The sequence below is a fragment of the Durio zibethinus genome, chromosome 22 (genome assembly GCF_047325235.1).
Source record: "Durio zibethinus cultivar Kanyao isolate XHJ-2024 chromosome 22, ASM4732523v1, whole genome shotgun sequence".
Taxonomy (NCBI): Eukaryota; Viridiplantae; Streptophyta; class Magnoliopsida; order Malvales; family Malvaceae; genus Durio; species Durio zibethinus.
The window spans coordinates 2,386,307-2,401,097 of NC_143183.1; the positions used below are offsets into that span (position 1 = coordinate 2,386,307).

The 14,791-nt window shown below is 30.0% G+C and overlaps 2 protein-coding genes across 5 annotated transcripts; both read right to left on the minus strand.

Moving 5' to 3' along the window:
* Window positions 1–876: 876 nt before the first annotated feature.
* Window positions 877–5,703, minus strand: IQD13 (IQ-domain 13). 4 transcript variants are annotated; one of them, XM_089751643.1, is made up of 7 exons: window positions 5,540–5,703; window positions 5,364–5,434; window positions 4,091–4,188; window positions 3,158–3,670; window positions 2,492–2,731; window positions 1,923–2,051; window positions 877–1,814 (listed from the first exon to the last, which is right to left on the minus strand). In XM_089751643.1, exons 3-7 carry the CDS (start codon window positions 4,163–4,165, stop codon window positions 1,083–1,085), a joined length of 1,689 nt encoding a protein of 562 aa, XP_089607769.1. In that variant the 5' UTR covers window positions 4,166–4,188; window positions 5,364–5,434; window positions 5,540–5,703; the 3' UTR covers window positions 877–1,082. The 4 variants fall into 4 exon arrangements, with proteins under 4 accessions (XP_089607769.1, XP_022761517.1, XP_022761519.1 ...); XM_022905782.2 differs by having other exon boundaries at window positions 4,091–4,264; XM_022905784.2 differs by lacking the exon at window positions 5,364–5,434.
* A 5,614-nt stretch (window positions 5,704–11,317) lies between these two features.
* Window positions 11,318–13,566, minus strand: LOC111306993 (uncharacterized). Its single transcript, XM_022905069.2, has 2 exons — window positions 13,329–13,566; window positions 11,318–12,065 (listed from the first exon to the last, which is right to left on the minus strand). The coding sequence occupies exons 1-2, from the start codon at window positions 13,355–13,357 to the stop codon at window positions 11,480–11,482; spliced, it is 615 nt and encodes a 204-aa protein (XP_022760804.2). The 5' UTR covers window positions 13,358–13,566; the 3' UTR covers window positions 11,318–11,479.
* Window positions 13,567–14,791: the final 1,225 nt, after the last annotated feature.

A 14,791-nucleotide genomic window follows, 5' to 3' on the forward strand; every position in this document is an offset into this window, starting at 1 on the left:
ATAAATTACAATAAAAAATTCGCCAAGCTTTCAATAAATACATATTTAAGAGTGACGCCGCTTTGCCCGGCGGAGGGGGGGTGGTTAAAAAAAATTAAAAAGTCGAAAATCTATTTAAAAAAAGTATTTGATTTTTGGATTAATTTTTTTATTTGATTTAAATTAAATTTTAATATTAAATATATATTTAAATTAATATAAAATTTTTAAAAAATCAAATATAATCGAATTATATATATTTATTAATTTTATATATAAACTTATTTTAATATATTAAAAATTTATGAAAATAATATACATAAAAATTTAAAATTTAAACATTGATAAACTAAATTTAATCAAATCGATAAAATTCAGTTTGATCAAATTAATTTAAAAAAATTAATTTAAATTTAAATTAAATTTTAAAAATTTATAATATTATATATTATTTTAAAAAATTAAATTAAACTTAAACCTATCCGAACCTGTACTTAAAACTATTTAAGCGTGGCGAAAATGTTTGTTACATTAACACCATTATCTACTATGATGGGAATTAAATAATGATAGCATGGGTCGATACGCAATACATAGTCAAACATGTGTTTGTGAGTTCACATTGAAATATTTATCAATACCTTTATTTTTTATAAAAAATAAATATCAATTAAAATACTTCAAATAATTATTTTATTAGCTGTTTGAATAATAAAATTTTCAATATATTCTGTTATTTGAAAATATATATTTATTATTAAATAAATTAAAATTTAAAATAGTAATTTTCACAAAAATATTGAATAAATACTTTCACATAATATTTCAGACAAAAATCCATAAATAAAAATTAAAATAAATAAAATTAATGAACGCATCGCTCTAATCATAAGTTAATTAATAATAAAAACAAAGAAGAAAATTAATATAATATCTCACCAAACCCCAAATCCTGTGACATTCAAAGCATCAATTTCTAAGGTTTCCTGTTTTATTTTACAACGGTAATTTTGTAACTTAGCGTATAACCATACACTCAATTAAGAAAAACACCAAAATGAAGAAGTAATCAAAGGTTAAAAATAAAGGGTAAAAAAAATAAATCACACAAATCGGTTAAATGGCTTTCTTCCAACCGTGGCAGGCATAGAAACGGTTGAATCGACACTCAAATTGCCTATAGATTGAAGTGATTGGTTCTTGTCTAAGCCCCTTTGAGAGCTTGAATCCTTGCCTGAAAACAATGACCCTTTGTTGCTCCACTTGAATGACCCTGTCCCTTGTGTCAAAGGGTATGAAAGCCGCCTATTCGACTCGCTTCCCGGTGTACCAGGAAACCTCTCCTTAGGATTACTGCTAGCTCTCACCTTGGCTTTGGTTGAAACTGTTGGAGTCATGTAATTGGGAACTGAAAATGGTGGGCAGCTAATGAGGCTATCATCATCCTTGAGAGGCAAGTCAAATGGAGAAGAATCAGCTGCACTAGCTCTTGGTCTCGAATATTTCGACAACCCTGAGCTGCTTGCTTTTGGGATTCTAATAGAAGGTGGAGTTCGCATGGGTCTTGTTGCCGGAAGTATAGTTGACCTTGTAGATTTTGGCGTGGGAGTGTCCATAATGTTGTCAAAGGTGAACTGATGTTGCTTGCTGCTTGACTGTGGCCTTGGACTAGGTTTCAATTCAGAATTTGGCCTAGGTGGTGTAAGTTGGAAACCTTTCATGCCTTGGCTTTCGGCAGGTAGTTGACGATCTAACCAGTTCCACCACCATGGAAATCCACCAGAGCGAATGTCTGATAAACCTGTCTGAGCTGATTTCGGAGAAGCTTTCCATAGCTGTATGCAGAAAGGTATTCACCAAAGGTTATACCCAAAATATGACTTTGTAAACCATTCAACATGATACAGTTGAAACTGGACTCGGCTAGTAAAGTTAAAGAGTACCTGGTGGGAATATGCATAGGCCATGGCCCTTTCTCTCTTGATGATTGCCTCCACCTTTCTCTGCATCCTTACCTCTACTTCCTCTTTTGTTAGCCGACTATCATCCCAGTCTTCATTGCCTGCCTCAGACTGATCCAACATTCAACTGAGTTACTCATTTTAACAGCAATATAGAGCGCAAATATGTACACAACAAACAAGAATATATGATCTCCAAGTGTCACTAAGTTCCCTACGGTCTTATGAACCAGAGAATTTATAGTTAAAGGACAACCATTCTAGGTAAAAGGTGAAGTGTTGTATTATTTAAATACTTTATCCGACCATCTTGATCGAAAAAAGATCAATGCTATATTCGAATGAAGTACCGAGGCCTATGGAAAAATCAGACAATTTTTTCTTTTTACTGTTCATTTCAATCTTTTTTAAGCCCAAATGAACACCTGTATAAAAATTTTCTATAATTCAAATGATTGGGCTTAAGGGGGCATCTCTAGATTTGACAAGCTGTACATACTTAAAAGAAAGAAGACCACATTCAATCAGAAATAAAACCAACAAAAACTTACTGCCTGGCTGAAGGTCAATTTGCCCAAGGTACTCTCCACTTCCTTATCATTCTTGAACTGAGCCTGCCGTCGTGCTTGGTTTTCCAACATCTGGATCCTGCGTGACTGAATCTGAGACTGAACTCGCACCAAAAGCTGCATATACTTCATGGCATTCATGGTTTGGCGTTTCACGTTCTGACCTCTCACAACTCCTTGAAGCCTCACAAGGCCTTTCAAAGCTCTAAAACTTCTCCTTGCCTGCATTAGAAGTTTCAAGATAATCAAGTTGGAATATCAAATATTGATGCAATTAACTGTTTGACCCAAGCAAACTTCAGTTATTACTAGAGCCCATTTAAAAGTTATTCACATCAAATGGCTTTTTACATTTCTGCCTGTAAGGCTTCCATGGGGAATTATGTCCATTAACAATATATTAACACCAGCAGCTGGAAAAGTGGAGGGGAAAGTGACCAAATATTGACCAGACTTGCATAACCAATAACTTCACACAATGGTATTTGTCATAAATCCTTAAACCTTGAAATCTTGAACAGATTAATTCTTCTATACTGTTATTCGGTTCAACAGACTAATATTACTCATTTTTAGTCTTTTTAAAACCAGTTGCCCATTGAATTGCACTTGATATCTTTTGTTAATAAGAAGAATAAAAGGACTTACCATATAACCTCTATAAGCTGCTTGAATTTTTGTAGCTGAAGCATTTTGGTTCCTTAAAGTTGGTTCTGGTCGAGAACGGAGAATCCTAGGAGGAGGAACTCTTGGAGAAGCAGCTCTAGGAGAGGCAGCTCGTGGAGGTGGAGGTGGAGGTGGAGAAGCAGCTCTAGGGGAAGCAGCTTGAGGAGGTGGAGGTGATGGTGGAGAAGCAGCTCGTGGAGGTGGAGAAGCAGCTCTAGGGGAAGCAGTTCTTGGAGAAGCAACCCTAGGAGAGGCAATCCTCTGAGATGGAACCCGTGGAGAAGCAGCTCTATGAGGCACAAATGGTGGTGTTCTTGGCTGCTCTGGAGGTGTGGGAGGCCTGAATATTAGTTTATGCTCTCTTTCAGCCTCCCCCAGAATTTTCTCAATACTGCTGGGCTCTCTGAAGAGGGGAATAAAGGAATTGGTTTCTCCATGCCTCAATTTTCCTATGCCCTTCTTCTTCTTTTCTTTACCTCTTTTTTTATCTGATTCCTGAAACAATTTAACCATAGAAAACAGAAGGTATCCTCTCAGTAACATTAAGGTAGAAAAAATCACGATTTTTCAAGCCAAGGATGCTAAACCATTTCTTAGAGAGGGAAAAGATATAATTTCTCAATGCTGCTTGGGATGCAAAGGATACATGCAGTAGAACTTCTTATCAGGACTTTGCTTGTTCTATCTAGGAAACAAACACATAGAGCTCTATAGCCAACCATACAACAAAACAGACTTCAATCAGAAATTTCACTCTACAATTAGATGCATCTATAGGTTATCAGAAGGAAGAAAAATGATGAAATTAAACAATAAATATCATCTATGGTTGTAGTACATTTGTTCTTAGAGAGATACAAAACCACAGAGGAAGTGCTGAAGTCTCTATGAACCAGAGTTAAAACATCAGCTTACATTATTTAGCTTTTCCTTAGAGTGTGGTAAGAAAACTCTTTTAATTGCAGAAAACCAACTTCCTTTCTTTCCCATTCTGCCAGCATTACTGTGTTTGCCTAAGCATGGGAAGAAACAGAATAACTAAAAGTCAGCAGGCCTAATTGTGTGCAGCCAAAATGTCCATCCTTCTATCTGTAGACATAAAACGATACATAAGATTTAATGCAATTATTGTGTCATACAGTATAGTATCTATCATGAATGATACAGATGAAAAAAGAATACAAAATGAAAACACTGTTTTGGCAAGGAATGTTTCATGTAGACTCAAAGATTCAAGTTCTCAACCATGAAATCAGATGAAACCGCCTGATAAGCATTATGACTTGGAAACTTTTCAGGCTCTCATGATCCAAAAGTTTCTTAATAAAAAGCAAATATTAAAACATGGAAACTTTTGTAAACACAATAATTACAAATTAGCTTGATGATTTATAAGGACAAGGCCTACAAGAAAATCCCAAGTACTCATCCAAAGAGAATTAAAATTACAGCATACCATCAATCCATAGTCCCATACCAAGGAAACCACCAGCCTGAAGCTCTATATATGGTCATCCACCACCAAGAATGGATCAAACAGAAAGAAAATTTTAAAAAAAAAAAAAAAAAACCCTCTTTACGAACAGAAGACACAAAGAAGAAACAGGGGAATCTTCATATCAGATTCGGCTTTTGGTGTTAGTGAAACAAAAAAACAGCCTCTACTTTCTCACTTGACCCCATTTGTTTCTTAAATGGGGTTTAACCCACAAATTTGTTTCTTAAATGAAGGTTCCAAGCTAATGTCACAACTAATATATCAGTCCAAATATACAAACCCTTTCAGAAGTATACAAACAGACACAAAAGTCCAAAAAATCTTGTTTTGTTAAACACCCATGAAAGATAAATTTTTCATTTTTTATTAATTAAAAAAATAATTTATGAATCCTTGACAATCAGCATAAACTTCAAGAACTTTTCTTTCTGGATGCTAAATTTCTCTTAGCAGAACCAAAAAATATCACCACAAACTACTTAAAATACTAGAGGGTTTTATATTTTCTGAAATTGCTGGGTTTGAGGACATAAAATACTTACCAAAAAAAAATTATGCGCAGTTTAAAGATTAAAAGACAACAATTTTGCAGGAAAACAACATCTGACACTTAGACAAAAGAGATCTAGAGACAGGAATTGTTAATATTAAAACACAACATACCTTAAAAAAAAAAAAAAAAAAGCTCACTTTTTGAGAATTATAGTTATCTGCTCCTTCCCCAAGAACATAATCAACACACATCCAAAAAAAAGGATTACCTTGATCATGAACAACATAATTGAGAAAACCCCAAACTTTATATAAATAAAAAATAAAAAAAAAACCAAATAAAAAAAATATAAAAGGATAATACATGTACGTACCTTAAATGAAGAGCTTCAAAATTCCAAATTCTGAACCGAACCCTTGAAAAAGCTGAGTTATAAGAAGCTAGAAAAAAGAAGACTAGTAGCAGCCAGCCAGAGAAGACCCTTTTTTCTTCTCTCTACCCTCTTCTGGTTTCCCATACAACATGCTTGTTTTTATTAAATTTTCTTATATTCCAAGCCTTTTTATTACACATGGAGGGCTTTAATTTTCTTTGTTTTTTTTTTTGGGTTATTTGTCTCTTTCTCTCTCTATCTCTATAACTTTGAATCTGGTTCTTTGCTTTTGTAGCTTGGGGGTATGAAATTGTACCACATTTGTTTTCTTTTTGCCACCTTTCAGATTTATAATTAGAAGTGTATTTTCTTTTAAAAAAGAAAAATCATCAAAGGGTTGCTGTTGATCATGATGATGACATTAGAATTAGTAAAAAAGAAAGAGAGAAAGGGAGGGGTTGGCCACTTTCTCACTCAATGTGCCGCCCAACTTCAACTACCTTTACTTGAATGGGAAGACTTATGGTACTTGGACATCAACCATCCCCACTGAATTAAACGGTTTGGCTTGGTACTCTTACCCTTTTCTTAATTACTATAATATTAATATAGAAATAGAGGTTATTTTCAAAAAAAAAAAAAGGCAATGCATATTTTTTATTACATATATTAAATATAATTAAAAAATGCATTTATCATTCTCTTAATAACATAATCATATTTTTATTTGATTTTTATAAAGTTATTTTATGTTAAAATTTTAGTTTTTTTTATAAATTGAATTTTTATAATTTTAATGAGAAAATTTTAAAATTATTTTGAAATATAAAAATAAAAAATTAAGTACTCAAAAAAATATAATAGAAAAAAATAAAAAAGAAATAAAACAAAAAAGCATCGAGTCAACTTGTTATTCAAATAGTAATATAATTAAATTTTATAATTTAAAATATGATATGATAACATACAAAAATAATATATAAAAATAATATTATTTAAAATTTTATTAATAATTATATATATTTAATAAAATTAAAAAATTATATTTAAAATTTTTATACCTATATGTATTATAATACATAATTTTTATATAAATATATAAATTTTAATATTTTATATATTATAAATACATAAATTATCATGTTTATCTATAATTTAAAAAAAAAAAAAAAAAAACAGTCGTAAGAAAAAGGTTTTTTAAGGTCTGTTCTCACGCGCTCCGTTTTACGCGATAATAAGAAACAGTCAATTTGATTTATAAAATGTGTTTATAATATTATAGTTTCAATATGGATTCTATGTCGGGGTGTTTCCCTGTCAAACAAAAAAAAAAAAAAAGAAACAGTCAATTATTTCAGATAACAAATTAAATTATAATTTGAAATATATATATATAATATTTTAATGTCAGATTTGTTGAATTTGTATGATCATGGTGAATTTTTTTTATAAAAAAATCTTAATTTAAAGATAAAGATAACGTTAAAATTTAAATTTTATTTTTTAAAAACAATTATAAAAATTAATTAAATTAAATTTTATATTTCATATTTTATTATCCAATGTTATAATTATGATTATTTATTTATATTTTTTGTGTTAAAAGTAGATATGGGTTTGGCCAACTTTTAAAGGAATTTAATTTGGAGCAACCCAAATTTTTATTTCAAAAATTCCATCATTAGCGTTGAGGGTGGTCCACTTCAGGCATAGCCAACAAGAAATTAAGCCTTTGGGGGGGTCCTGAATTTTTTTTTCGGGTGTTTAATTTAATTGCTTTTGACTTGGTATAATAATCTTTTAATTCTCATAAAAAATTGTAAGGCAAAGACAATGAATTCTCATCCAAAATACAGGCCGTGTTGTCTGTTGGATTCAACCCTGGGATTTCTTAAACCAAATGTTAAGTTTGGGTCAAGTTCAAAGTCCAAAGTTTGGGTCAACAACATGTCAACTTGCCCTCTTTCTTTCCAACTGCTTTGCACTTTCAACATTTCTTGCATTAAACACCAAAAGCAGTGTACTTTGTTTCTTTATTTTTTTTTCTGTTCAATAATCGTGTTCATATGCATCTCAATAAGTTAGTTCATCTTGCAAGTTAACACTACATTGATGGTTTTGTACATGGGAACAGAAAGTTAAGAATCAAGTGAAATTAATTATTGAATCTTCAGTAATATAATAAAAATTCCTTTCATTACGCTATTAAATAAATCCCAAACTTCGACCTTTTTATGATGATCAGATGGTAATTAGGTCCGACGATCATGAAATTGTTCGATTTGCTTACATTTAACTTATAAGCATGATACATATCATCTTCTCAAGTCATAATGAAAAATAAGCATAATACTCTTCAATCTTCGTGTAATTATTCTTTTTTTATAATTTTTTTTTAATTTTAACTATCAATTAAATTTAAAAGTGATAACATTTCAATTCAGATCAAATTTGATTTGATTTTTTTTTAATATTCATTATATTATGAAAAGTAAAATCTAATCAGAATCAAAATCAAATATTCATTTAATTTAAACCAAATCGAATTTGATTTATTAATTTTAAAATTTTTAATTTATATATATTATTTTAATATAAAATTTTAATTTATTTAAGTAGATTTTGATATAAAATTATTATTTTTATTTTATAAAAATTTAAAATATATAAATTAAAAAATATATATAATTAGATTTGATTTGATTTTTTTATTTTTTACTTTATTATTCAAAATCTAATTTGAATATAATATATATATATTTAATATCTAAATTTGATTTAAATTAAATAAAAAAAATTTGAGTCAAATTGAACCGAATCAAAAATTATTATTTCGAATCAATTTTTTAATTTTTTAATTTTTTAATTTTTTTAACCCTAATTAAATCTATGGATAGTTCGATTTGCTTATATTTTTAATTTTTTTTATTTTCGAATTCGGATTTCGTAAAAAAAAAAAAATCGTTTCTAATGTTATCAAACAAATTAAACAGTTCAAGTAAAATAAAAAATGGTAATATCTATTTTTTTAATATGTTTGGATAACATTGAAACTTAACTAACGGTATGATAAGGGAATTTCTACTTATATATATATATATATATATATATATGGTTGTTGATGATAATGATCATAAAGAAACAATTGCATCATTGCAACGTTCAACTTTTTTGTCAGCAATGGAGCGTGTGCAGCACCTGCCATTCATTGCAGTAGGGGCTATAATCAACTCAAGCATTTATTTTTGTCTTGAAATAGAATGGAGAAAATGATCATGTGGGGTGAACCTCATGGATGAGGATGTGGGCCAGAGACACTCCAATTTGGGGGCATTTGATGTCAGCCTTACATCTGCATAGTAGTAGAATCACTGAAGATTGTGATTGATCTCGCAAAATTTTGGGTGAAAAAAAAAAATTTTATATGTTTCAAATTTTAACATTCAGAGGAGCACGTTAGAGCGGTGTGCAATACAATTTAGGAGGGCAGAAATGTAAAAATTACACATTATAATTTGTTTTGATAAAAAAAATATAAAATATATATTTGTTTATTTTATTAAATTTATATATAATTTTTATTAATATTTTAAATTATATTATTTTTATATTTTTTATATCATATTTTAAATTATCAAATTTATTTATAAATTATATAAATTTTGTATTCGAAACTAGCATTAATAATGAATCATCAATCAGCATAATACAAAATCAAATTGAAATACATCGATATTTGATCTTTGAATCATATATTCATATTTTTTTTTCCTTCATAAATCAAATTTGAATGTTATAAAATTGGGTTTCAACTTAAAATATTAAACAATTATCATTTAAATTTATAGAAATTTATGATCACCTTTGTTATTGAGAGCTAAATTTACATTGGGAAAATTAAGAGATTTTGAGGGAGATGAGAAAAGGAAAAATCTTCAAACACATTAAATCATTATAAAGATGTGCTTGTTATGAGTTTGAAAGTTGTTTTCATTGAATTGAAAAAACAAAACCCTGAGACAGAGGCTACGTGAAATAGTTGTCTCTCTCTTAAGAATGAAATGAAACATGTGCAGGGTAAAGTGCCTTTCATCATTATGTCAATTTGGAATCCTCCACTAAAACATTCTATCGTCTATGATAGATTCCCATTACGTCAAAGGAAATTTTTTTTGAATTAATGTTATAAATAGATATGACAATTTAAAATATGATAAAATAAAAATGATATAAAAAAATAATACGAATAAAAGATACGGAGATAATATAATTTAAAATTTTAAAAAAATCATAAATAAATTTAATAAAATAAAAAAATTATATTTTATATTTTCGTATTGACATAAATTATGATATGTTATTTTCATATAAAACATGATATAAATATAATATTTTATATAATACGATGATATGAATTGTCAAATTTAGTTATAAATGATCCCTGAACTATTATAAAATATTTAATGTTGTACTTAAATTTAAAAATTTTTTAATATAGTACTTAAATTATGAATATATTAACTAACATGATATTTAAAAGATAATTTACTCATTACATATCATGATTTAAAATTAATTATATTAAAAATAAATATCACATTAATTACAAATTCATAATTCAAAAATTACATATCGTCATAATCTTTTGGAAACATGTGCTTGGTTTTAGAACTCATATTCTACTTGCCTTAATTAACCATCTCCTCTCCACTAAAGATCTACCTACATTGGCAACATTTCATGCTATTTTGAGCTTAGATTTTTAATTATAAATTTTGTTCACCAAACACATTTCCTTTTAATTTTTAATTTATTCTTGAACCCTCCTATCCTTATTTGTATCTAGTTAAAGAGATTTTACATATATAAATTCTTTCGAACTTGTAATTTTTAAGTATTAACTCCAATATCATAACAATAGATCCCAAAATCATTTCATTGAACTCGCAACTTTAATTTTGCAATTATGCAAACAAATGCTAAGAGTAGGGGAGAAGAGGACCACGTGAGATAGTTATCCATCTAATTAACTAATGACCCTTTTCGATACACACAAGAATATGTTCAAAATCAAAGAGAAACACTCCAATTTGCATTTTTATTATTTAGCTTTTACTTCAATCAAATATATTTCTTTTTGCTACTAAATATTATTTGTTTAATGAAGATATCCGTGTATGGTAAAATTGATTCGAACTTGAAAATTTTGTTCAATTTATTTAAATGAATTCATTCAATCTAAATTTGAATTAATCCGAATCTGAAATAATTCAAAATCGACAGATTATAAATAAAATTGATTTGATTTTAAACTTCCTTCAGTGCTATAAAAATAAATAAAAGAAATTTCAACTTTGAATAATGATAATTACGAGGGAAAACATAACATTCAGATTGGTAGAATAAAGAAAGCATTATTATAGCAATTATAAAGGAGAAAGCATACTGAAGCTATAGACAAAATGGTTGTTGACAAAAGGCAAAAAGAAAGAAACACTCTAAAGCATTAAAATGACATTGTTACTCACAAAATAACCTAACCTGTTAAGTGTGATATAGATTAAATAACTACCGTCCTTGATCTATAAGTTCAGATTGGATTTTGTTTAGAGTGGCGTTTAAGCAAGTTGAGTGATTCAAAGATATAAATATTATTAAAAAAAATTTGTTTTGCTGAGAGTTATCGATTGAAAAGTGACTTTTGTTAATACCTGAGTATTTGATTCAATGATATTTAAATTATAAACCATACTTGAAGAGCAAGATTTGAATTTCGAATCCCTTTTATGCATATTTGTAGAATTTTCCCACCATTGGAATTGTTTGATTAAATAGCAACAAGTGCACATAGGAAAGTACAAACAATTTAGCCAATCAAAAAAATTAAAGAGCAATGATGGGTAAAATTTCAAAAAAAAAAAAAAAAAAAAAAGAGAAAAATTAAAAAGTTTCTTCCTCCTCAGCCTTTACCATTCTACTAAGAGGACTAGGGCCAAGCATCTTCCTTCTCAGCATGCTTCTTCTCCTTATCACTTCCATTTGGTTCCTCCTCCTAACTTGCATCATTGCTTCTTCTTCCACAACAAATCTCCTCATCAAAACATCATCCGTCAAAGATTTTCCGCGAAAAACTCTTCTTCCTTCCGTGCTTAGCCTTGCGCTAGGTATCCTTTCTTGTGACAGGGGAAAGGGCTTTGACCTAGGGTAACTGTTGCTTCTTCTAGGAGGAACATCGGCTCGAAAAACCTCATTGTAGGAAGAGATTGGTGCACATAGACAAACCCTAGTAAACGAAGTGGCAACCCTTAGGGAGGTACATTTCCTTAGCTTCTCTCTATTGGGATGAGTTGATGGGATTTCACCGGACTTGGGAATCGCTTTCCATAATGTTGCATTCGCCATGGGAATTTCGGTAGGCTTGGAAATGGTTTTCCACAGTGTAACATTTGTAGTAGGGACTTCGGTAGCCTTTGGAACAGTTTTCCATACGGTAGCCCTCTCCATTGCTCTTTGATACCAAGGCTTCCTATGGAAAAACAAGCGCATGTAAAGCATGAAATCTTGAACAAAATGTTTTTGTGAATTCACTGGAAAATTGTTGTGAATTTTGCAGAAAATGCCAATAGCAAAACCATCAACTCTACTAATTATTGCATGTGCATGTGCACCAATTCAACATATATACTTTAATATATAACTCTTTTTAATATGGTCTAACACCTAAATTTGTCCATGCCAATTGCCAAGTTTCCAACATTAGCTACATAATATCAAATACAGGTAAAATTCATAGTTGTCTTTCGACAATTTCAACACTTGATATATATAGACATATGTAGGTTATAATTAAAAAGAATTTGAATACAGAGGAATTTATAACAACATTGTGACAAAAATGAGTCAAATTAATTACTAAAAATTCATAAAAATATTTTAAAAAATAAATGATTAGCAAAAACATCACGCAAACGGAGCCTAAACAAATTCAAAATCGCTGAAGTTGTTCCATCCAATAGCTTTATTTTTCGCTTATTTTTCTTCCAAAAAAAGCAAAAAGCTTCCCTTAGGAAAAAAAAATTAAAACTAGATGATATTAACAAATAAGCTTAGCAATGATTTTTGGGAGATCACATGCATCTTCGCTGATCAGGGCTAATGTATTTTCATTTCATCTATTCTATGCAAAATTACATTTAAACCCAAGTCCTGCTTAAAAGTAATCAAGAAGAATTGATTGTACTAGCATGACCTAAGTTCAGCCCAACTCCTGCAGCCTAAGCTGAACATTAACCTCTAGGCTGGTTCTCTGACCCAGGCGGAAGGCCTAACCACTGACTCAACTTGGTACTTTGGATCAAATCAACTAAACATATAGGCCCACTAAGCAAAGCACTTTGTGGACAATTGCGCTTAAGCTGCATGGTCTATTGATTTTGAACATTCTTGCTCAACTCCATGAAAATCAGAGCACATTCAATTACCCTTCTATGCAACTTGTCAGGCAATCTCAACAAGTTTTAAATCAGGGAAGGGAACGAATCAATTCAATTTCTGGTAGAATTGGCAACAACATATCATCCTATCTATTGTCACTAACTCACTGTCCTAGCTATATGATATTGTACATAAAAAATTTACAGCAAACCAGACGATATGGTACTAATAAAAATAACAATTTATGGTGAATGTTTGAAGTGATTTGAGCAATATTGCAGCATTTTTTTAGCTCTTTACAGCATTTTGGGGTACAAGCAGAAAAAACAGGAAGAGAGAGGGAGCATTTTTTTACCTTGTGTGGGAGTTCTTTGAATCTTGCATGAACAAAGCAAGCTGAAGAATGATGTATGAGATAGCTGAGCAAAGAACAGGAAACAGGGAATTTTCATCTGTGTTGAGAGAGGGAAAAGCCTTTGGCCTTCAAGTTGGGATGATGACTCAAAGATGGAAGAGTTGGCAATGTGCTTCTTTTCTTTTTCTCCATTCTTTATTACAGCCCTCTTTCTTTTCCTTTGGCAGACATGATTCCTAGTGATTTTTTTTTCCCAAAATTCAAAGCCAAAGTGAAATTGTTACTTTTTTAATACAATTACTCTAATACCCTTGAAATCCTTTCCAAAATTATCACTTTTGGGGGGCATTAGAAAGCATCTAGACTTCCTATAATCATGTTTTCCTCCAAAGTTTATTATTGTTAGCAAGTGAGATTGTTTGGGGTTATTATTAATGGACATGCTTGGCCTGCCTTTGTGATAGAAGAATTATGGTATGGAGGATCAAAGTGAAAACACCTATTTTGGTTTGGTTCATATTTCACCTATAACACAAAATTTGAGCACATTAAGATAATTATTACCAAGTTGGGTTTCATAATATTGTTCTCAAGATTCCTTTTTTGTTACAATCATGAAATGGTTCCACCAACAACTATATATTCTATATATATATATATATATATATATATATAAATTGCCAATATATAATAGCAAAAGATTAAAAAACTCGTAATTAACATGTAAAATATTATTCATTTTGTATTTGAAAACTTTTAGTTAATAGAAGACCAAAATGCATTTTGTTAATATAAAAATGCTTTAAGCTAACAATAGGCAAATGAGCATCAATTATCTTTACAGACTAAAATGGCCATGAATTTGGTTCTGTTTTAGCCTTTCCATCACAGTGAGAGCAATTCTGATGATTTAACAAAAGATTTAGCCTTTCATGGCATTGTTAAAGTATGAGCCTGAAAATTCAGATCATGAGTTTTATATGCCTAAAATCCACCAAAGTGGAGGGCTTTTTCTTTTGTAAGATCTACCATATATCTTGTTATAAATAATTTTTCAATGGATGGCATCATGATTCCTTTGTGGGTGGTGCTCCAAAAGCTGCTGCAAACAAACATGATGATTGAGGGTGTTGGATTAGAGAGATTTTTTCAGTACAAATTAAATACTTTGTTAAGTCCATTGGGATATGTTATGCAACAAGAACACTGCCCTTAAACTTACAATATTTTCATTTTTGATGCAACTAATTCAAAAAGGAAATGATCACTTTAAGGCTATTTAACATAAATTAATATATATGTATATATATAGTTGGGGCTTTCAAAAATTTTTTTGGGGATGGCCCTCTCTGGTTCTTGGAGCCATGATCAGCCCCTGCTCCATAGCCTGACATTTTTCTTTTGTGGGTCAAAAGATACTACCAGGGTTTCCAGTCATCTTTTGCTTTTGTACATTGTAGACC

Bases quoted from the DNA above. Each gene is read 5' to 3' on its own strand.
- LOC111306993 (XM_022905069.2), bottom strand. From the start codon at position 13,357: ATGCAAGATTCAAAGAACTCCCACACAAG. The intron at 12,066-13,328 runs GTAAAAAAATGC...GTTTTTCCATAG, and splicing joins TCAAAGAACTCCCACACAAG to GAAGCCTTGGTATCAAAGAG.
- IQD13 (XM_022905784.2), bottom strand. From the start codon at position 4,165: ATGGGAAAGAAAGGAAGTTGGTTTTCTGCAATTAAAAGAGTTTTCTTA. The intron at 3,671-4,090 runs GTAAGCTGATGT...AAATTGTTTCAG, and splicing joins CTAAGGAAAAGCTAAATAAT to GAATCAGATAAAAAAAGAGG. The intron at 2,052-2,491 runs GTAAGTTTTTGT...ATGTTGGATCAG, and splicing joins AATTGACCTTCAGCCAGGCA to TCTGAGGCAGGCAATGAAGA.